The sequence below is a fragment of the Oryzias latipes genome, chromosome 12 (genome assembly GCF_002234675.1).
Source record: "Oryzias latipes chromosome 12, ASM223467v1".
Classification (NCBI taxonomy): domain Eukaryota; kingdom Metazoa; phylum Chordata; class Actinopteri; order Beloniformes; family Adrianichthyidae; genus Oryzias; species Oryzias latipes.
In genome coordinates, this window is record NC_019870.2 from 2,177,094 (window position 1) to 2,199,147 (window position 22,054).

The 22,054-nt window shown below is 46.6% G+C and overlaps 1 protein-coding gene and 1 long non-coding RNA gene across 3 annotated transcripts in view; one reads left to right on the forward strand and one right to left on the reverse strand.

Annotated features, from left to right (window-relative positions):
• Positions 1–22,054, forward strand: part of myo18b (myosin XVIIIB) — a 39,188-nt gene that overhangs the window by 10,400 nt on the left and 6,734 nt on the right. For both annotated transcript variants that reach the window (XM_023960435.1, XM_023960436.1), the window contains exons 14-40: positions 639–800; positions 906–996; positions 1,219–1,411; positions 1,592–1,672; positions 1,774–1,894; positions 1,980–2,127; positions 3,058–3,241; positions 3,309–3,459; positions 3,580–3,689; positions 3,759–3,824; positions 3,904–4,032; positions 4,598–4,741; positions 5,299–5,388; positions 5,459–5,578; positions 5,654–5,759; positions 6,917–7,041; positions 7,121–7,275; positions 8,602–8,725; positions 9,200–9,400; positions 9,473–9,583; positions 9,777–9,881; positions 10,914–11,075; positions 11,165–11,278; positions 11,721–11,837; positions 11,905–11,988; positions 12,055–12,192; positions 12,259–12,444. In XM_023960435.1, coding sequence (XP_023816203.1) covers positions 639–800; positions 906–996; positions 1,219–1,411; positions 1,592–1,672; positions 1,774–1,894; positions 1,980–2,127; positions 3,058–3,241; positions 3,309–3,459; positions 3,580–3,689; positions 3,759–3,824; positions 3,904–4,032; positions 4,598–4,741; positions 5,299–5,388; positions 5,459–5,578; positions 5,654–5,759; positions 6,917–7,041; positions 7,121–7,275; positions 8,602–8,725; positions 9,200–9,400; positions 9,473–9,583; positions 9,777–9,881; positions 10,914–11,075; positions 11,165–11,278; positions 11,721–11,837; positions 11,905–11,988; positions 12,055–12,192; positions 12,259–12,444 — 3,518 coding nt within the window. The remainder of the gene's footprint in view (positions 1–638; positions 801–905; positions 997–1,218; positions 1,412–1,591; positions 1,673–1,773; positions 1,895–1,979; positions 2,128–3,057; positions 3,242–3,308; positions 3,460–3,579; positions 3,690–3,758; positions 3,825–3,903; positions 4,033–4,597; positions 4,742–5,298; positions 5,389–5,458; positions 5,579–5,653; positions 5,760–6,916; positions 7,042–7,120; positions 7,276–8,601; positions 8,726–9,199; positions 9,401–9,472; positions 9,584–9,776; positions 9,882–10,913; positions 11,076–11,164; positions 11,279–11,720; positions 11,838–11,904; positions 11,989–12,054; positions 12,193–12,258; positions 12,445–22,054) is intronic.
• LOC111948286 lies at positions 10,062–10,916 on the reverse strand. The gene is made up of 2 exons (XR_002874248.1): positions 10,532–10,916; positions 10,062–10,310 (listed from the first exon to the last, which is right to left on the reverse strand). It is a non-coding gene; the product is annotated as an uncharacterized LOC111948286 (long non-coding RNA).

The following is a 22,054-nucleotide window of genomic DNA, read 5'->3' on the forward strand; positions in this document are numbered from 1 at the left end:
AACATAAAGACGCAGTTTTAATTTACGGCCTCCATTGTACTTTTAGTACTTTTAAGTCCATAACTTCCATCAGAGCAATGATCCTCATCCTGGTAAGCTAAACAGGAACAACTGTAGATTCCCACTGCAGTGAACCGCACCAGGGTTCATTTGCAAGCAAACTGCGGCCCTCGCTTTCCCACAGTTCGGAGTTCAGGTGAGCTTTTACAGAGCAGACCGCCGGAGGAAACCATCCCTGAGGGGAATCTGATAGTTCAGTGTGAAAAACCCTCTGAAGCAGAGACGGGTATTGGATCCCGAAGACCAGAACCACATCAAGGAGGCTCCAGGAGGTTCTTCCGGCAGGAAGCACGTTTTTTCATCTTGGCGATCGTTGCTATTCACCCCTATTTGGATCAAACCCCAACTTTAAAAAAAGACTTTTTTAGAACTGTGGATGCGACCTGTATTGAAGTATGACGTCTTCAAATGCCTGTTTGGCCCGATCAGCACTAAATCTTTAGATTCTAGCAGAGAAACGGTTCTTCCCGCTCTCTCCGCTCCATCAGCTCCAGGTTCGTCTCTGCAGCTGCTTCACGGGTCTTTGGAGACCCGGAGCGGTTCCGCTGCGGACCGTCTCATGGTTTGTTTTGTCTCAGTGGGCAGAAGGCAGTTTTTAGACTTCGACAGCGCCCACACGGCCGGCAGCGTGCTCGGCTGCGGGGGGGAGGAGCTTCACACCGCCGTCTTCAAACATCACCTGCGGCAGCTGCTGCAGAGGGCCACCGGGGGCAGCAGAGAGAGGCCGGAGTCAGAGGAGGGTGAGTCTGTCCGTCCTAGAGGTTAACCTCGGAGGTCAAAGCGTGTCCAGCAGAACCGCTCCTCACCTGTCCACCAAGACTCAGGTGTGCTGGTGGTGCGTTCAGGTCCCCGTCTGACTGCCGCTCAGTGTGTGGAGGGAATGGCTGCAGGACTCTATGAGGAGCTGTTCACCGCCGTGGTGTCGCTCATCAACAGGTGGGAGGTTATCTCAGGTTTTTATTCCTGAAATAATACAAAACAGACAAAAAAAGCAGAAAAACGATGTTTTGTCCCTTAACTGTTATAACAAGGAGATAAACTGAAATCGGAATACTTCTGGATAATAATATTTAAAATACATCCTGTTAAAAGTAACAGGGTTAAAATGTGTAACCTCTGACAGTAAGGGTGGCGTTAAAGGCGTCTCCGTTCCCCCAGAGCTCTGAGCAGCGAGCAGCTGCCATTGGCCTCCGTCATGGTGGTGGATCCGCCGGGTTTCAGGAACCCTCGGCACTCGGGGGACGAGCGTGCGGCCGGCTGGTCTGAACTCTGCCACAACTACCTGCAGGAGCGGCTGCTGGAGCGATACCACCGACACACCTTCACCCAGACGCTGGACAGATACGCCCAGGTGACCCCACCGTCAGCCTTTGCTCCACCCGCCTGATTTTCATTTAGACTTCGAGATCATCGCTTATTTATGCAGATGATACCTAGATGCTGCTTGGAGCCATCTTTAGGGTATCATCAGCGTATAGTTTTACTAGGAGAGCATTGATTCCTTCATTAAAGTGTCTTTTCGCCGTTTCAGGAGAAGGTTCTGGTAGATTTTGAGTCTCCAGAAAGCAGTCCGGCTGAGGTGGTTTCTGCCATCGACCAGCCGCCTCCACAGGTACGTCTGGAGAATATAAGGAGCTGAAAAAACGTTTGGTAGACCAAGAAGAATCTCCAGCAGCTGTTGCTGCTAACCCTAACCCTCTGCTCGTGTTTCAGGTCCGGACGGCCGACGGGGACTTCAGGGGTCTGCTGTGGGCTCTGGATGTGGAGATGGTAACGCCTGCATCCAGTGAGAGCGCCGCTCTGGAGAGAGTCTGCCAGCATTACGGCAACACTGGTAAAAAACAAAAATAACCTCATAAGACGCAGTGAAAAGCTGTGTGAAGGTGGAGCTACAGCAGGGTGCATGTGTATCCCTGCAGTGCGTCAGTGCGAGCAGCCGCTGCAGTGCGAGGTGCGCCACCTGATGGGCTGCGACCCTGTCCGCTACGACCTGACGGGGTGGTTCGGTCTGATCCAGAACAACCCGTCCGCGCTGAACGCCGTCAGTCTGCTGCAGAACTCCACCGTGTGAGTGCGTGCGAGCGAGCGAGCGTCTTCTCCGGGTTTTCTGCTGAAGCCGGAAGCTGTCAGTCAAACCGGCGGGAACTGCAGGTAGAGATCTACCAGCCGGTTCTTTTCAGGGCGACACGAATAGACAAGACGGCCGGCAACAGATATGTGGAGCGGATATTCAATTGCAGTAGAATTGTAAATATCAACAGTTAACTTTGTTCATTGAAAATACAAGTAAAACAAACAAAAAGCAGATAAATAGTTCCTAGAAGTGCAGGGAGGAACGGGCTCAGCATCATCTTTTGTTGGTCCTTTTCTAAAAACATTTAAATATTTCCCTGAAAGTTTTCATAGTGAATAAAGTAAAACTGACTTATCTTAGTGGGAAGTTGAATCCATCAGTGGACTGCAGCGTGTCGCATAATAATCACAAATTAAAATGTAAATAAACGATGAAATGTAGCTTCATCAAGAAAAGAAAAGAGTGAGGAGGCCGCCCTCACAATGTAACGTCAACAGACAGCGATTTGACTGCAGCTAGCGGTTAGCGTTAGCTTCCATTCAGAACTGGCTCTTTGATTGACAGATTGCCTACATCTGATTTGATTGTTGTGCAAACAGATGTGTATAGACGCACACACACACACACACCCACACACAGGCACGGTTTAAGTCGACGTTCTTTTTAGTCTTTGGATGTTGAACTCAGAAGAGTCAGAGGTTTATTTCCAAGATGAGTCGAGTTTTTCATGTTAAAGAACAAGTCGAGTCTAAAGTTGTCAAACTCGAGTCGAGTCCAAGTCATGTGACTCGAGTCCACACCTCTGCTATTTAAATCTTTATTTTCGTCTATCATCAGAAACTTTAAAACACCAAAAACCTCCTTTTCTTGGGCGCGGGTCTCTGAAGACCCTTCCTCACGTTTCGTCTGTTGGTCTTCCTCAGAGGAGAGGTGAAGGCCATGTTCACCCCCAGAATCTCCCTGCCGCCTCTCTGTCGAGGTCTGGGCGGGCTGGAGGGGGGGAACCAGCGCGCCCTGCAGAGGAACGGAACCATCAGGAAAACGTTCAGCGGCGGGATGGCGGCCGTCCGCCGACACTCCCACTGCATCGCCGTAAAGCTGCAGGCCGTGAGTAGACCACCGGGACGCCGCCGGCGTCCGTCCGGGTTTCAGAGCGTCGGCTTCTCCTCCGCAGGACGCCCTGGAGAACGTCATCCGCAGGGCCGCCCCCGTCTTCCTGCAGGGGGTCAGCGCCAAGATGGACGGGGGGGGGTTCGACGTCCCGGCCCTCAGAGTGCAGCTGAACTCCACCCAGATCCTGTCGGCGCTGCAGCTCTACCGCACAGGTCGGTTGTGACTGTGGTTTGAAGCTTCCTGAGCGGTTTCTGCAGCAGTGGGCGGAGCCTGTTCGGGATGTTCTGCTGTGTAAAGTTCTACACTGATGACGACTCTGACCCGGTCTGCAGGTTTTCCTGACCACATGAGTCTGAGCGACTTCAGGTGTCACTTCCAGGCTCTCTCCCCGCCGATCATGAAGCGCTACGCCTCCATGTTTGTCAGCCACGACGAGAGGAAGGTGAGGTCAGTGGCGCTCGTCCTCGGCGGCGCCCTCGGCTCCGCGTGAACGCTGTTCTCTGTGTGTCAGGCGGTGGAGGAGCTGCTGGTGGAGCTGGACGTGGATAAGAAGAGGATCGTGGTGGGCTCCAGCAGGGTGAGAGCACGCCATCCGCGGGAACGGGGAACACGGGTGACTCGGGCGCGGCTCACGGGGGCCTTCTGCTGCGTCTCAGGTCTTCATGAGGCGTGGCGTGCTGCGGGACCTGGAGCAGCAGAGGGACCAGCAGGTCACCGGCTGGCTGGTCCACCTGCAGGCCGCCGGCCTGGGACACCTGGCCCGTCAGAAATACCGCAGACTGAAGGTCGGTCCGAGGACGCCTGCTTCTCACTTCCATGTTTGTGTCGGCTTTTGTTTGTCTTTCAGGTTGTTGTGTTTTGCATCCACGTTGTCTAGTGTTGCTCCTCGCAGTTGTTCTGTGTTTGTCGTTTTGTTCTCCTTCTTATGATCTAAATCTCAGTTTTGTGTTCCTTATTTAGGTCACTTTTTATTTACTTTTTCTAACCCTTGTGCTATCTTGTGGGGTCCAGATCACCCAACTCCCAATGTTGTTAGTTGGGAGTTGGGTCATCTAGACCCACTAGACAGTGCTCTGAACCTTTTTTCTTCAATGATTTGTGATCTTCACTGGTGTCCATGGATTACATGAAATCTTTCCACCTTTGTCATGGTAGGGAGAACACGTCAATGGAAGGGTGGGGTCATTTTGACCCCACACGGTGGCACAAGGGTTAAGTAACAATAGTTTGTCCAGATTTAATGTCAAACCTTCTTATAATCATTTCCCTAAAAGATTTTCTTTGAAAAGTCAAACCTGTTCAGCTGGAAAAACCTTTGTTTCCTGAGTTTCCGTCCCGTGTTGCGTTCAGGTGCAGCAGATGGCGGTCCGCTGTCTGCAGAGGAACCTGCGGGTCCTGAGGTCGGTGTCGGACTGGAGCTGGTGGAGACTGTTCTGCAGAGTGCGCCCTCTGCTGGACGTCAACATGGACAACGAGAGGCTGCGGGCCAAAGAGGTTTGCCGACTGACGCAGACACTGGATGCTTGAACTCCTGAGGCTTTCAGGGTCACAAACCACATCAGGAATCTGTAGTTTAGGGATCCACTCCGATCACCTTCTGACCTATTGTCAAAGCGTTCCCAGTTAATTCTGATGACGCCGTTTTTAGCCAAAATCTAAAAAAACGATGTCGTTTTCTGGGACATAGTTTCTGCAGAGCGGCAGGATTGAATTCAAAATTCACCTCTGAGTTGCAGGCAGGACGGTTGTTGTGGAGCAACCCCGCCCCCTCTTCCCCTTCTACGTCACAAATAGGAACTGCATTTTTTCGTCTCCGGATTCACAACCAGAAATAAATCCTATGAATGAATAAAGTGACTCGTGTGGGTCAGGTCACTTTGTTTGGGTTTTTTTGTTAAATAAAGTGTTTCTGACCTGAACCCAGCTGAATCTTTGAGGTTGAGATACATCACATAATGATATAATATTTGAGGGTAGTTCACTTTAACGCCATTGAGGCCGTTAAACGGCGTTTCCGGATCAAATTTCGCTTCACTTCTTCCTCTCCCCAGGATGAAATTTCCGCTTTGAGACGCCGTCTGGAAAAATCCGAAAAGGAGAGGAACGAACTGAGGCAGACTGCTGACAGCCTGGAGAGCAGGGTTTGTGCACGCACACACGCACACACACAAACACACACACACACATATGATGGCCTATCCACCTGTGCAGGTCACTGCTGTGACCTCTGAGCTGAGTGATGAGCGTTTCCGCGGCGACGCGGTGGGCCAGGCTCTGGATGTGGAGAGGGCCGAGAGGCTCCGACTCAGCCGGGAAAACAGAGACCTGCAGGTCGGCCCGCTTGGAAACACCAGCCTTTCGGCTTCTCACCTGTCGAGTTTGAAACGTGGCGTCCTTCCCCCGCAGACGCGGCTGGATCAGTGCAGAGTTACCATGGAAACGCTGGAGAGGACGCTGGAGGAGGAGAGGCAGAAAGCGCGGGGGGCTGCGGGTCAGAGAGAGGCCGCCTCAGGTAGATGCCTTCCTGCACACCTGCCTGTACCCAGACTTTACTGGGGGGTAAAGGGAGGGATGCAAGACACCTTCACTGGCTGTCAGACTTCTGAACAGTGGTCCTTAACGCCCCGGTACCGGTCCGTGGGCCACTTGGTACCGGGCCGCAGACAGAAAACAAATGCACGCGTTAACTTTGATTATTTCTGTTTTTTTTTTTTTTCTCCGATAATGACGGAAGTTTTATTTTGTATGTGCGTCTTAACGCGTCGCGTGACTTTAAGCAGCTGCTCGGAAAGCAAAGTTAGGAACTCAAAGCTTCTCTTTGGGGAGAAAAGAAGAACCTGAAGAAGACTTTCAAGAAACATGAAGCTGCTGTTTACGGACAAAACCAGGAGTTTTCCTCCCATAACAGATTTATGGAGACAGTTGTTCTCACGGACCAGAAGCTGCGGTGATTGGGTCTCCAATGTTTCACACACAGAAGATAATATTTATTATTTTATTTAGAAAACACCAGTTTCACGACGGTTGTGTCATTTTATTTTGCTTTATTCATTCATCACACCTTGAAAGTCTGACGTGGTTGAAGTTAGCGTCGGGTTGTTAGCATCAGGTTTGACGTCTTCATCTTCATCACAAAGTCTAAGTTTAAACCAGCAGCAAACATTTGACAGAGAAGGAAGATTCAGTCCATCAATGTTGTCCACCTGAAGATGTTTCTGGTCTGAGGAAACCTGTTAAAATGGAGATTAATGGTAAATTAGGCATCTGTTAAGAAACCTTAGCACAGAAAATGTCCATCTGTTAATAATTCAGGATTTATGGAAAAACAAAATATAAAGAATCTTTTGGCTCTGAAAGTGAGACTGGGACTCTGAGTTCTCAGTGTTATAATAATATTCTATGAAAAAAGAAAAAAAGAACAAACTGGAATGTTGCTTTTATAGAATTTTTGCATATCAGAAACACGTTTCCTTCACCGAATCCTCGTCATCTGCAAAAAAACGGAGAAGGTCCAGCTTTCTGGGGTTTCTTACAAAATGTGAAAAATCTGAAACGGAAGAAGATTTTCTGGACAAACAGCGACGCGTTCGTCAGCGGAAACATGGATTTCAGCAGCGGCTGAATGACGGAGCTGTGCGGAAACGTCTCACCTCTCCGTCCGTCTGTCAGGAAGCGAGCTGTCCGTGCAGCTGGACTGCTGCCAGACGGAGGTGGAGTTCGTCCGCCGGCGGCTGAAGCAGACGGAGGAGAAACTGGAGGCGGAGCGACGGAGCCGGCAGGAGCTGGACGCCAAGGTGAGGCGTGCGTGGCCGGGGGTGGGGGTTGGGTGGGGCGGCAGCTCCCCCTCTGACTGCAAAACTGTCTGCCCTGCAGGTGGCGGCGCTGCAGGCGCAGCTGGAGCAGTCCAGGCGGGGGGCGGTGGAGCTGAAGCGCCACTGTCGGCGCGTGACCTCTGACCTGCAGGACGCCCGGGTCCAGATGGACAGTCTGCAGGGCCGCTCGCACGATCTGGAGCGCAAGCAGAGGAGGTGTGTTTCTGAGCGCCACCCGTGGTCATCAAGCACCTTCGTGGCTCTAAAACATAGAAAACTACGTGCACGGCTGTACGTGCACGGCTGCACGTGCACAGCCACACGTACAGCCGTGCACTGAGCGCATAACAGACGGATTTACGGACATCATCACGACGCTGAAGTTAGCTTCCGATTCACAGCTTCCGATTCGCTAAGGCACTAAAGAAACATTCCGCTGCATTTTTCGCACCCTAAAACCGGGTCCTGTTCAAAAACCGCTGGACCTGGACTGCTCAAACCTGGATTAAATTATGCATTAGATACTAAAGAACACATTTAACATAGCTTCTGATTTGTGAAACCTTCCTCTGATTTGTGAAAATGTGAAATAGGTTGATTTTTATCACATTTTACACACTTGGTCCACTTCAGACCAGGTCCTGTTCAAAAACCGCTGTGGGAAATAGTATCATTTTATCACATTTTATGCAATGTAAGGATAATGGGGACAAGGGAAGGACAACTTTAAAGAAAACACCATAACAGGAACTTTAAAGTAAATCAGAAAACAAACCAAGAAGAAACGCGGAAGTCAGGGGAACATGCTAACCATGACCATAACTATTTGTCCAATCTGACATCTGTTTCCCAGTTTCTTTTGTATGTTGAGATTTAGATGTCGCCTCGTCTAGCCTTCTTGGATTCCTGTAGTGCATCGTAAAAGTGCCAGCTTTTGTCTGGGCAGAAGTCTGTGGATTGTAACAAAGTGATTTTGGTCACCCAGGTGATATGTTAGGGCCACCGGCTCGTACCTGTGTGAACAAATACAATAGTACAATGCAGTATAAAAAATAAAAGTGTTAAGGAATAAAAAAATACATTTCCACCCAAATTTCATGAACAGGACCTGGTCTGAGAAAAAGCGATAAAAATCAACTTATTTCACAAATCAGAGGAAGGTTTCACAAATCAGAAACTATGTTTAATGTGTTCTTTGGTATCTAATGCATAATTTAATCCAGGTTTGAGCAGTCCAGGTCCAGCGGTTTTTGAACAGGACCCGGTTTTAGGTGATCTTAATGCGAAAAATGCAGCGGAATGTTTCTTTAGTGCCTTCGCGAATCGGAAGCTGTGAATCGGAAGCCAACTTCAGCGTCGTGACATCATCACGGCTGAGAGACTCCCAGTCAGTTAACGGGAGGTCATCTTCCTTTATTTAGAATAAATGAGTGATGGTGCGTCTGCAGAAAACGTCCCGCCGCCGCCGCAGCGACAGAACCTTCCTCTGTGAGTCCAGAGTGTTCAGTTGTCGTGTCAAACCCGCCGATTCTGTGAGCGCAGGTTCGACAGCGAGCTGGCTCAGGCGCTGGAGGAGGCGGAGAACCAGAGGGAGCAGAAGGAGAAAGCCTCTCAGGAGAACGCCGCCCTGGGAACGGAGATCTTCAACCTCCGCCGCAGTCTGCAGGTCTGTGGGGGGCGGAGCAATGAACGCCGGTGTTTGTGACGATGCTTGTGTCCATGTTCACGGAAATGTTTACTTTGATGTTTGTGTTGATGTTCATGTCAGTGTTTACAATGTTGTTTGTTGAAGTTTACAGTGATGTTTATGTTTAAACTTACATTTATCTGTTTTTTTTGCATTTTGTGTTGATAATTTTGTTGACGTTTGTGTTGTTGCATTCTTTTTGCGTAGATGTTTACATAAATGCTTATGTTGACATTTGTATAGTTGTTTATGTTGATGTTAACTCAAATTATGTTTATTTTCATGCTTACTTTGATCTTTGTGTTGATGTTTACATCATTGTTGATGTCGGAGCTCCTCCCTGCTTTAGGAAAGTTCTTCGTTCAGTTTCTAGCTGTGATGATGTCACGGCGGTCCGGCGGCGGCGTCTTCTTCGGCGGTCCTCTCCTAAAGAAGCTCTGATGTTTGTTGCAGGAGAGCCAAGCCGAGGCGACCCGTCTGCAGAAGCAGAAGGAGGAGTTGTGCGCTCAGATCCGGGACCTCAGCCTGCCGCTCCACCTCGCCACGGATTCGCTGCCGGACCTGAAGAGGCAGCTCCGCCTCCTGGAGAGCCAGGCCGGCGAGCAGACGGAGGAAATGGCCAAACTGGCCGCTCAGATCCAGCAGCAGCAGCAGGTCTGCGTGGCTGTGGCGCTCCAGTGCTGCAAGTCGTCAGCCCGCCGCTCATAACCCCGCCTCCTCCCACAGGTCCACATGCGCTTTGAGATGGAGATGGAGAGGATGAAGCAGATGCATCAGAAGGAGCTGGAGGACAAAGAGGAGGAGCTGGAGGACGTCCACAAGTCCTCTCAGAGACGGGTGAGGCCATGTTTGATGGGAGCTGCTGCCCACAAAGAGGGAAGAATCCGCTACACTCCCTCTGGGATCTATGCCGGATTACCCAGAATTGTCTCCGGTCTGAGCTCCGGCCGTTTTGGCCCAACCCTCCTCACTGCTGAGCGTCTAGACTTTCTTCCAGAGTTTGGCGCTCACCGCTGTTCTCGCCGCACAGCTCCGGCAGCTGGAGATGCAGCTGGAGCAGGAGTACGAGGAGAAGCAGATGGTGGTCCACGAGAAACACGACCTGGAGGGCCTCATAGCCACTCTGTGTGAGCAGGTAAGCCCCGCCCCTTTGAGCAGGCGTTCAGAAACCTTTGCTTCTGTTTTTCATTTATTTCATCTAAAAGTTTTGGTTTAAAATCGTTTTATTTTGGAAAGAATGCCTCATTTTTCCTGTGAGTTCTCTCTGCTTTTACTTTGAAAGTTTCTTCACTGATTCGAACTGAGACAAATATTCAAATAAAGATGAGACTTTATTTAGTAAAGCTGCAGTAAACAATTTCTAACATGAATTATTTTGTGTAAAAACTGTAACATTTCACCAACTGCAAGGATTTTACCTCAAATGTACATTTTTTTATGATTTTTGATGCTTTTTTTGTTTTATTTGAAGTTGCAGATGTCTTTTATCCAGAGGCTTTCTTAGGTCTTAAAGAACAGGAAAGTAGTTCACACGCAGTCGTACGTCCAGTCACTGATTTCAAACCTGTAAAAAAAAAACATTTTCTAAATGATTCCTACGCTCCTCTAAAGTGGTTTTCTCAGGCCATTTTTGATTTATTGGTGGAGATGCGCTCCTTAAAATAACTTGATACTGTCTCATGCATCAGCCCCTCCCCCTATTTACCTTTTCAGCCAAAAACTGAACCCCATGAGCCCAAACCCCCCAACAACAGAAGCTGGTCTCTGCGTGGTGCGTTCACTGACCTCTAGACAGTCACCCAGCCCATCTCGGTCCGCTTCAATGCTCTGTTGGTTTTCCTACAATCCACAGCCAAACAAAGCAGTTTGTCAGAGAAAACGTCAAACGCCAGAAGAACGGATCGATTAAAATGGCGGTCTACCGTTGTCCGTCATTAACAACATTCAAATCAGTGCGGCTGCAGCTGCGCAGGCGACTGCAGCTCAGTAGTGATCAGCTGGGGGGATCAGGCCGTTTACACGGGTAAAGAAGTATGCATGAGAGCTGCAGGATGGAGGGACTGTGGCCTCTTGGGTCTTTTATCAGAAGACTCGTTTTCTCCTGATAACCACATGACCTCGTCACGAGAAAACGGTAAAAAAAAACCAACATGCTGTGGTCCTGCAGGTGGGACACCGAGACTTTGATGTGGAGAAGAAGCTGAGGACAGACCTGAGGAGAACTCGGGCTCTGCTGGCCGACTCCCAGCTGCTGCTCGCCGCCATCGACGCCTCGGGTTCCAACCAGCCCAACGGGAGCAAAGAGCAGATCGAGCGGCTGCACTGCCAGGTAAGCCGGCGCCTTCGCTCCCCGCCGGGTCGCCCGCCAGGTCGCCCGCCGGTCCGTGTGCGGGACGGTCACCAGGTCTGTGTGTCCAGCTGGAGGAGGGCGAGGCCAGGCGGCTGGAGGCCGAGAAAGTCCAGAAGATGCTGTCGCAGGAGCTGGAGAACGCCCAGCTGGAGCTGGAGAACCTCTGCAAGCAGAAGAGCCTGGTGAGTCGGAGCTCCGCCCTCCCCTGCTTTCATCAGCGCATCAGGAAGCATCAAAGGCGGCGTTCGTTCATCCGCCGACGCTGCCAGAGCACGGCTGGAGTCTGCTATCGTTAGGAGTCCTTTCAGACTAATAAGCCCCTCCCCCTTAGCCAGGTATCTATAAAAAACAGAACCACCTGGAAGTTTTAAACGCTTTGATGAAAATCAGAAAGGTGGTGGGCGTGGCCTCCTGACGGGCAGATGTGACAGCACGCGTTAGCTCCGCCCATGTCAGGCTGCTCGTCCAGGAGTTCCTTCACAGACTCGAGGATGACGCTCTGATGCGTCGGAAACCTCAAAGCATTTTTTAAATGGAATGAGTGGCTTCACTGTGGAACCACGAGGGGGGGCTCCTGGTTCTCCTGTCTGCAAAAGTGAGGGTGGAGCCTCTGTGTGAGTCCAGGTGGATGAACAGGTGACGCTGCTGCAGCACGAGAAGGCGGACCTGCTGAAGCGGGTGGAGGAGGACCAGGAGGACCTGAACGAGCTCATGAAGAAACACAAAGCTCTCATCGCTCAGGTGCGTCCCCGCGCGCTCCTATCACGCCGCCGCAGGTGAAGATCCTCACCGGGCTTCTCCTCCTCAGTCCTCCAGTGACATCAGTCAGATCAGGGAGCTGCAGGCGGAGCTGGAGGAGGTGAAGAGGCACAGACACGCCCTGCAGGAGCAGGTGAGTCCCTGAGGAGCGCCAGCTTCCCCGAGTCCCGTCGTCACCCGCCGTCCTCCTTCCCTGCAGCTGCAGCAGCGAGCGTCCAGGCTGCAGTTCCTGGAGGCGTCCACCGTGGGGCGCAGCATCGTCAGCAAACAGGAGGCTCGCATCTGTGACCTGGAGAACAAGCTGGAGTTCCAAAGAGGACAAGTCAAGAGGTTTGAGGTGAGAGGAAGGTGCTGGAGCTCCGGCACCGGGTCTCCGTCCACGCTCACCTCCGTCTGGGTTCAGGTGCTGGTGCTGCGTTTGAGGGACAGCGTGGTCCGTTTGGGGGAGGAGCTGGAGCGGAGCGCCCAGGCCGAAGCCCGCGAGAAGGAGAACGCCCGGTACTGCCAGCAGAGGCTGCAGGAGATGAGGGTGGAGATGGAGGAGCTGAGCCAGAGGGAGCAGGAGAGCAGCCGCAGGAGGATGGAGCTGGTACACACAGACGCACACGCACGCACACATGCACGCACGCACACAGACGCACACGCACGCACACACACACACTCGCACAGACGCACGCACACACACACGCACACACACAGACGCACACGCACGCACACACACACACACACACAGACACACACGCACGTACGCACACAGACGCACACGCACGCACACACAGACGCACGCACAGACGCACACGCACGCACACACAACCACACACACACACACAGACGCACACACACAGACGCACACACACACACAGACGCACACGCACGTACGCACACAGACGCACACGCACGCACACACAGACGCACGCACACACACAGACGCACACGCACGCACACACAACCACACACACACACACAGACGCACACACACAGACGCACACACACACACAGACGCACACGCACGCACACACAACCACACACGCATGCACACACACACACACACATCCACAGGACAGGAAACACATTTTCTGGATCAGGGTTCAGGATCCGTCAGTGGGGGAGGTTCTTCTCCAAAGACGGAGGTTCTACTGGATCAGAACCAGGAACCCAAACAACCTTAGAGCAGAAAACACAGCAAACGTTTCCAATGAACAGTGAGACTCAAAAGCGCTGCGTTCAGGACTGCAGGATCCTTTTCTGGACCTTCAGGAAGTCAGTTTGTGACGTTCTTTGACGATAAATCTATGGATGAGGGTTTTCAGAAGATGCTCCTAAACTGAACGGATCCTGTTTCAGGAAACATTCACACACTAAAGGAACCAAAAAAAGGTGTTTTTAATGTTTTTTTTTAACGTGTTCTTGGGGTAATTTTTCTTACATGAAGTAAACTGAGCTGAAAATCCCACGTCTGAGTATTTCTTTATTCAAATCCTTGTGAATCAGATGCAGACATTTGAAAAAGATCGTATTTAAAAACAGAGAACACACACTGTGTGGGCCACAAGGTCAATCAGTAACGGGAAGAGGGGGCGGGGTCCTGCTGCTCTGCAGAAACTATGTCCTAGAAAATGATTTTGGCAGACAGAACCGTGTGCAGAAGGCGCTTTATGTCAACCCACCGTGAAACGGTCCCATCCGTGCTAAGAGGCGGAGCATCTTTTTTATTTATTTATTTTGTATTACTTTTTTTATTTTCTTATTTGTTATTATTAGTTTAATTATTAATTACTTATTATTTTTACATCTTTGAGTTTAAGGTGATTTAAAAAGGCTGAATAGTGAAAATTTCATCCCAAAAATAATCTGCATTTCTGCTCCTGAGGACATCTAAGACCAGAACTACGGAGTCCCAAACTGTTCAGAATGAAGTCAGTAAATATGACCTCATGCAATCAATCACATTATCAACCAATAAATCTCTCCTAAATATAGTAAGATATCATGAAATTGTGAAAAACCTGCACACAGATTTTAAATTAGCCATTATATTATTAAATATATTTCATTTTGCTTTAAAAACCTCTTTATTATTTTAAAATAATGAAATATTTGAAATATTCATTTAAATCATTATTATAATTCTATGGCTTTTTTTCAGAAACTCTGCTTTCAAAATCCATATTTTCCAAAGTAGCTTTGTTTTTTTTCACGTTGATGTTTTTCTGAATGAGAAACTTTGTCCTAAAAAACGACACAAATTTTTGAGTTTTTCTAAAAAAAAAACACAGCATCATCGAAATGAAAGGACTTCTGGGAACGCTGTGACTTTAGGCAGGAAGCGGCCTTTTATCGCCCCCCATGGGGCAAATGGATGAAACCTTTGCGATGTTGTAGACATCCGCCGCGTTTCCTCCGACTATGAAAATGTGCAAACTGGATTTGTGATCATAAATGTGCCTAAAGACATTTTAAAAACATGTGAAAAAAGGTTTTTGTGCTTAGAGGAGGTGGTTTTTGAGGAGGATCAAATGGACACGTTTCACAAAGCGCCAATGGAAACACTTTTTAAGTTAAATGAGTCACGTGACCAACAACCGGGTGGCGATGGACGCCTTGGTAGGAACTGGCGCTGCACAGCGGCGCCACCAGACGTCCCACAGCATCACAGCTCATCAAAAGCTGTGATGCTGTTAGGAATTCGCCGCTCCACGGCCTGAAGAAGACGCTGACCGACGTCATTTATCGATGATGATGATGAGCGCTAGCGCCGTGGTGGAGATGTGAATGTATGTGCTGTCAATCAAATCTCTGATCACAACCGTGTTTCTGATGGAATGATGGCGTCGGCTGGTTTGTGTTTATTCGCATAATCATCATTTAATGGAAACGGCGTCATTGTCAAATCATGTGTTTTTGGACCCTTCTAGAATTTTGCTAAAGTTCTGAACAGATGTGAGACAGAACCGCAGCCACAGGTGAGGGATCGTCCATCCGGTCCTCCGTCAGCGGTGGGGGTCGGCGGCAGACGTCTCCACGGCTGATCTCCTGCCGTTCTCCGGGTTTCTCCGCGCTCAGACTCGTCCGTCTCTGCGTCCAGGACGGCGTGTTCTCATAAACCGATAATGACGATGAGCTGAAGGCCGCGTTTTAGGAACACGCTCATGACGCCTCCTCATCCTCCTTCCTCCCTCTGTGTCAGATAAATGCATCTAAACATTAAAGAAAAACACAATTAGAAATAATAGACCACAGCAAGAATCAAGTTTCTCATGCACGAGGGAGAAGAAGCCAGTGTGACAGAAGACAACCAACACGCTGCTCTTCTCAAAGGTTCTGCCTCTCCCTGTGCACCTTTTATTAAGAACACAAGAAGGAGGTAACAGTTTCAAAACAAAGAGGAAAAGTTCATTAGGGGGTGTTGTATAATGACCCATTTGGTGGATTCTAACTTCAAACAGTATCCCTTATCAGCTCAGGACAGTGTGTCGTAAACCCCCCTCTCTTCCTTGCTGGGATGAGAAGCAGATGAACAAACACACAACTGTTTTGAGAAGAGGTAAAAAGGTCAATCTAAGTTAACATTTAAAGAAATACATTTAAACAATGATAATAATAAAACAAATTCCTTCACATACTCCCACCTGTTTATCATTGATAAATGTCAAAATCTCACATCCAATATCACATCTCTTTTCAGTTTTCTGTGACATCTTCATTTTCATAACACTTTCAATTTACACTCAGATGAGAAGTTCTTTTTTTTTTTCAAGTCATTTCAATTTCAAAATCATTACAGTCATCTTGTTCTCCCTTTAATAACAAGTTGTATTCTTGAATCAGAAGAACACTCTGTACTCCACCATTCACTGCTCTGGAAATCATAGATTGAATACAAGGAAAAATGCACATAGTGAACACACAACATATGATCAGTACCATAAGAATAGGTATCACTATTTTTAACAAAAGTTGCCACCAGGAACCAAAAGCAAACCAGGAGAAGAAATCCCAAGATTGGGGTTTCCTGTCATCCTGCATTGCCTGCTGAACCTTTTCAAGTTGATGTAATGCTTCAGTGACGCTGTGACCTTCATCGGTGTTGTCAGGAATAAATGTACAACAGGTATCATTTAACATTTTACAAACACCTCCCTCCTGAGCAACCAATAAGTCCAAAACCAATCTGTTCTGTAGAACCATAAGTCTCATGCTTGACATTTCTTCACTATAGCCTTTAAATGCTTTAATTGTAGCGTTCAAAAATAAACCTAATCTATAATCAATCGTCTCAATTCTGAGAGCGTTTTTAGCAGTTCCTACCCAGGGAAACAATGCCATAGTTACCTTTTGCCCCGTATTCCAGAGTTTATGGTCTTCAGGTACATCTGATCCCCAAATGGAATCATGTGGCTTGACATCAATAAGGTTACGTCTGTGGCGGAGGTGAGGCTCATGGACTGCAGAAACTATGAAAGTGTGACCTGTGACCTTTACAGAAACACAAATCCCACTCCAGTCTCTAGGCAGACTGAGGTAGAGGGCCTGCCCACATAACCAAAACATTTGATCAACCACATAAGTACCATTGTTACCTGGCATCAAATCTGGATTAGATCCAACACAACGTCCTCCAGGGCAGGGAACTGCATAACCATGGGAAACTCTGTCATTGATTATCTGGACTGTGAAGGGAACAAGAAGTTCATGACACATCTTTGTCGGTAAAGTTCCTAAAAATTCTGTGCCGTTGTTAGTTACACAATGTGGAAACACAGTTCCTGGTTCTACACAAGCATATGGAGCTAATGATTTTGTCAATTTCAGTTTTTTAAACTGATACAAACTCTTGCAACTCGGTCTTACAAGCGTACCATTTGAAGTGGTGACGGCTCCAGTACTAATATACCCTCTGGTACTATATTCAATAACACAGTCGCTTTTCCACTCAGAAAATTGCTTTGCCTGCAAATTAGGATGTAGGGATGAAGCTGGAATTACAGAACAAACATAGCAATCAGATCTATTCCTTTCTTTAGCCAGTAACATAACATACCTATACCAAGAATTTGTCATATACAGGTGAGTTATGTTCATTTTTGGACTATTCAAAACATCATGTTCATCAATACTCAGCCATCGTCGAGAAACATTTAGTCTTTCCTCGTTGGTGGTTCTTCTTGCAGGTGGATAATGATTCCAAAAGAACCAAATCCATGTGGTGGCTCCTGTCAGGAATGGCAGGAACAGTAAACAAAATAAACTGTCTCTTAGCCCAGTTGGACACGCCATGATGGATATGTACCTATCTTCGGGAGGGAGAGGTTACTAGCACATCACCTCCTCAAGTCCTCTAACAGTGTAGGATCCGTGTAGTGCAAAAGAGATCTGGTGTGCTTTCTTCCCTAAGACTAGGTGGATGTCTCGGCTTCGCTGACGTTGAGACAAGCAGCTTCTATACAGCTGCCTCCCTTTGTAGTCAGACTTCCCCACCTAGCAGTTGGAATTAGCCTCACCCAGATGCTTTTTTTTGCAGTGTGATAGATGGATCCAAGACGTCCTTTCAGCAATCTTTACAGCTGTTGGTGTAGTCAGCAGGACTTGGAATGGCCCTTCCCGCCGTGGGCTGGACCAACACTTCCTTTTTATGGCCTTCACAAACACCCAGTCACCAACCTGCACTGGTGAAGTGTCCTGTGGAGATAAAAAGGAATCTGGCACTTGATTTGTCCTTTGCACATCTTTAGTGGTAAACATTTTTCTCAAATAATCCACTAAATTTGCATCATCATCTGGAGAATGTTGCTGTGTAGGATCAAGGTCTGGTAACCTATAAGAACGTCCATACAACATTTCAAAAGGCGTTAAAGGTTGACCTGCTGTGCGTGTGATACGCATGCTTAGTTAAACTATGTCTATGCAGTCAGGCCGCTGTCTGTTTGTCTCTTACATGCATTTCTTTAACTTTGATTTGATAGTGCCATTAGTTCTCTCAACTAATCCTGCACTCTGTGGGTGATAACTACAATGTCTCTTTAAATCAATACAAAGATGTTGAGCCATTTTGTCTATCACTTGATTTACAAAATGTGTACCATTATCACTTCTTATCACTTGTGGTATGCCAAAAGTTGGGATTATTCTTTTACAAATAGCTTTAGCTACTGTAATAGCATCTTGTGTTGCACATGGAAAAATTTCAACCCATTTGGAAAATGCATCAATAATCACTAAACAATATTTCAATCCCTTGCTTTTATTCAATTCAATAAAATCCATATGGATTGTATGGAAAGGAAAAGGTGGTTCAGGAAATTTTCCTCTCTTAGGTCTAACATTGCCTTGGGGATTATGACGCATACATGTTACACATTGTTTACAAAAATTTTTTGAATAGAGAATAAATCCATAAGTTGTATAATATTTCTCTAATAAGTTCATCATCCCCCCTGTTGAGACATGGCAAGGACCATGACTCAAAATTGCTGCCCATTTGTACATGGATTTTGGTAAAATAGGTTTACCTTCTGTGCTGATATAAAGACCTTGTTCCAACTTTGCTCCCTTTTTCAACCAAAAATCTTTTTCTTGTTTCGGTGCGCTGTGTTGCATTTCCTTTAAAACATCAGCAGTCACATCCTCATTTGTGCATATTTCTACATCTTTTGTTGCAGCTTGCTTTGCTGTTGCATCTGCATGCGGCACATACAGAGTAAGCTTGTGGAAAAGCACTACTTCAGCTGAGCTTTCCACTGCCATTGCTGCTGCTATCACTGCTTGAACACAAGGAGGTGTTGCTCTTGCTACAGGATCTAATTTTGAAGAATAAAATGCCACAGGTCTCTGTTTATCTCCATATTTTTGTAACAAAACAGACGTCATAAATCCATCTCTACAGTCTACAGTTTGACTGAAAGGTTTACTGTAATCTGGAAGAGCTAACACTGTTGTTCTGGCTAATGCTTGTTTTAATTCACAAAATGCTTTTACACCTTGTTCTGTCCATTTAATTTTATCATAAGCTGCCATAGGTGCTTCATAAATCAACTCTTGTAGTGGGGCTGCTATTTCAGCATAGTTTGGAATCCACATGCGACAGTAATTACATAACCCTAAAAATGACATCATTTGTTTCTTTGTTAAGGGTTGTGGTGCTGATAAAATCGCCACTTTTCTGTCTTCATTTAATTTTCTACCCTGAGATGTTAAAGTATGGCCTAAATATTTAACTTGTGGGGTCCATAGCTGTAATTTATCTTTGTTTACTTTGTTTCCAGTCTCTGCCAAATAAGTCAATAAAGCTATGGTGTCTTTTTTACAAAACTCCTGTGAGGTTGATGCTATGAGAATGTCATCTACATAAGTTATGATTTGACTTTTCATAGGTGGCTCAAATCCCGCTAAACAGTTTGAAATAGCATCAGAAAAAATGGTAGGACTTTCTGCATAGCCCTGAGGTAGTCTTGTATAAGTGTACTTCTTTCCTTCAAAAGTAAATGCAAACCAATATTGACTATCTGGGTGTAAGGGGACTGAAAAAAATGCATTGCTTAGATCGATTACTGAGAACCATTCTGCTCTTGGATCTAAGGTATTTAACAAAGTGTGTGGATCTGGTACATTAGGTGCTCTTTGTACAACTGCATCATTTACTGGTCTCAGATCTTGAACCATCCTCCAAGATGTAGAAGGAGGAGCCTTTTTAACTGGGAAAATTGGTGTGTTACAAGGTGACTCTGGGCACTGTACTAACACTCCTGCTTTGTACAGTTCATCTATCACAGGCCTTATTCCCTCTTTTGCATCATCCTTTAAAGGATATTGTTTTTTCCGTGGAGTATATTCTGTCTTCCCTCTAATGACCACTGGTGGGCATCCTTTAATTAACCCTACATCTGCTGGCCCTTTAGTCCAAAGTGACTGTGGAAGATCTTTAAGAGAATCTTCCTCTTCCTCTGTCAACATAATTTTCACTCAGCTTCTTCTGTCAGTCAGATGCGCATTAGCCTGTGTAATCACTACCCAGTTTAATGCAATCCTTTTAAACTTAGTTTCAGGATTGGTAGAAATTCCAGTTTCCGGATCAGTCTGCCAGTCCAAAGTATAGGTCACTTCCTGCACATGTTCTTTCATTTCTTCCCATTTTTCTCGTGAACCTTTAGTACAAGAAATAAATGGAACTGCATCTGCCATTTGTTTCCAACTTGTCACTCTTTCTGTATACATTAAATTTTTTGCTTCTGGTGTAACCGTCACAGTACAGAAACTAGTTTCATCTTTCCAATAAAAATCATTTATTGTACATTTTTGATAACCTAGTTTACTCACTGCTTCGTCATATCTCCTGTCAGGGCCAGGAGACTTTTTGCATCTTAACATGACATACAGATTTTCTGGAGACATAAAATCTGCATGGGGTGACACTCTGGCTTTTGCTTTTTCCATTAAGTTTTTTGCAGTCTGTCCAAGATCAGTTTTCGGTAGATCTAAAGTCCAATAATAGTATGGTTCACCTCTGCCTTCTAGCACACAGATGTCTGTATCTGGGCAACGTCGTGCTTGCATCCCCCCTTCTCTTGTGGGGTAAATTCCTAACTTTAATCTTATCATGACATCTCTCCCTAAAAGATTAAAAGGACAGTTTGGTGCTAAAACCACAGGAATGCTTGTTGTTTCATTAGTGTCAGGATTTTCAAAACAAACTGGTTTACTCAAATGTTTAGTTTCAATTTGACCATCTGCAGATCTCATTTGTATTGTTTTATTTGACTTAGGAAAATCATTGTAATAACTTCTTATCACAGTTCTACAAGCCCCTGAATCACAAAGAAAAACAAACGGTTGTCCCTGAACATAAAGAGTTATTTCTGGCTTTTCCATAAGACAAACTTCAGTGAGATCTAAAAATTCATCACAAATTGGTTGAATTTCTGGTTCAGATTCATTGTTAATCTTGACATTACTTCTACCATCTAGTCAATCTGATTTCTTTCTTTCAGGACAATCTCTCAGCCAATGATCTCTCTGTCCACAAATCCAACATCTATCATCAACCTGCTCTGACCCTCTGTTGCTACTTTCTCTAAACCTTCCTCTAAAACTTCCTTTAAAATTTCCTTTTCCACGACCACGCCCTTGGCCACGTCCACGATTTCTTCCTCTGTTCATGTTCCTTCCAAAAAACACATCACTACTTTCCTCCTGCCAAAATGTATCTACACTTTGATTTCTAAATTTCTTCTTATTCACCATCACTTTTTCTGCATGAACAGCAAAATTCATAAACTGTTGTAGTGCTCCTGTAGGTAGATCAATGTAATGCTTCCTTATCCAGTCTGCAATCTCTGGTCTCATAGCTTGCAGTAAGGCTTGTTTCAGCTGCTGTCTATAGGCACCATCATCATTATCATCATCTCTGAGTCCACTGTTAGCTTTAAAAACTTCTTCAAATCTGACTGTAAAATCAGACACTAACTCTCCATCTTTTTGTTTAGTGTGACCAATCTTTCCATAGTCAGGTCTCATTGGAAAGGCTTCTCTAATTCTTTGTCCTAAAAGTGTAAGACTTTGATTTAACTCTTGACTGTTATGTGGAAGAGGTCTGGGTGGATCGTCATCATTCATAGGATTCCAATTTCCCTTTACTTTTGCCCAGTCTGCTTTCATAGCAGTCATCCATGCTTGTTGACATTCAATGCCATTCAGATGATAAGCTCTCTGAACTTCCATCATTTGCTCATGAAAATCATGTGGATTTTCCCTGTGAGAGATAACTCCCTCTACTGCCTTCTTAACATCCTCCACTGTCCAGGTCCTAAACACAAGAAGTGTAGGTCTCTGGCCATCTTCTCCAGCTCTGGGATTGGGCACTTCAATCATTGGAAATGTCTCAGCAATTTCAGATGACCCTCCAGCTTCTTCCAAACCAACCCCCATAGTTTTACTCCATTCAAGTTTTTTCCCTTTTCCTCTTAACGTCATTTTTTCTTTTTCTGGTTTATTTAAATCAGTCAGTGGTGGGTAAAGACCCGTCAAGGAAGGAGCAGTTGGCCCCTCATAGGGAGGGGGTGAGAAAACAGCTGGATTCTGTTCCCCCCCTTCTTCATCACGTCCCTGCTCACCCTGCAGCTCAGCTGCAGCCTGCTGCAGGGGTCTTGGTCTTATCACAACTGATTCATCATCCTCTTTTTTAGCAATCAGACATGCTTCCCTAG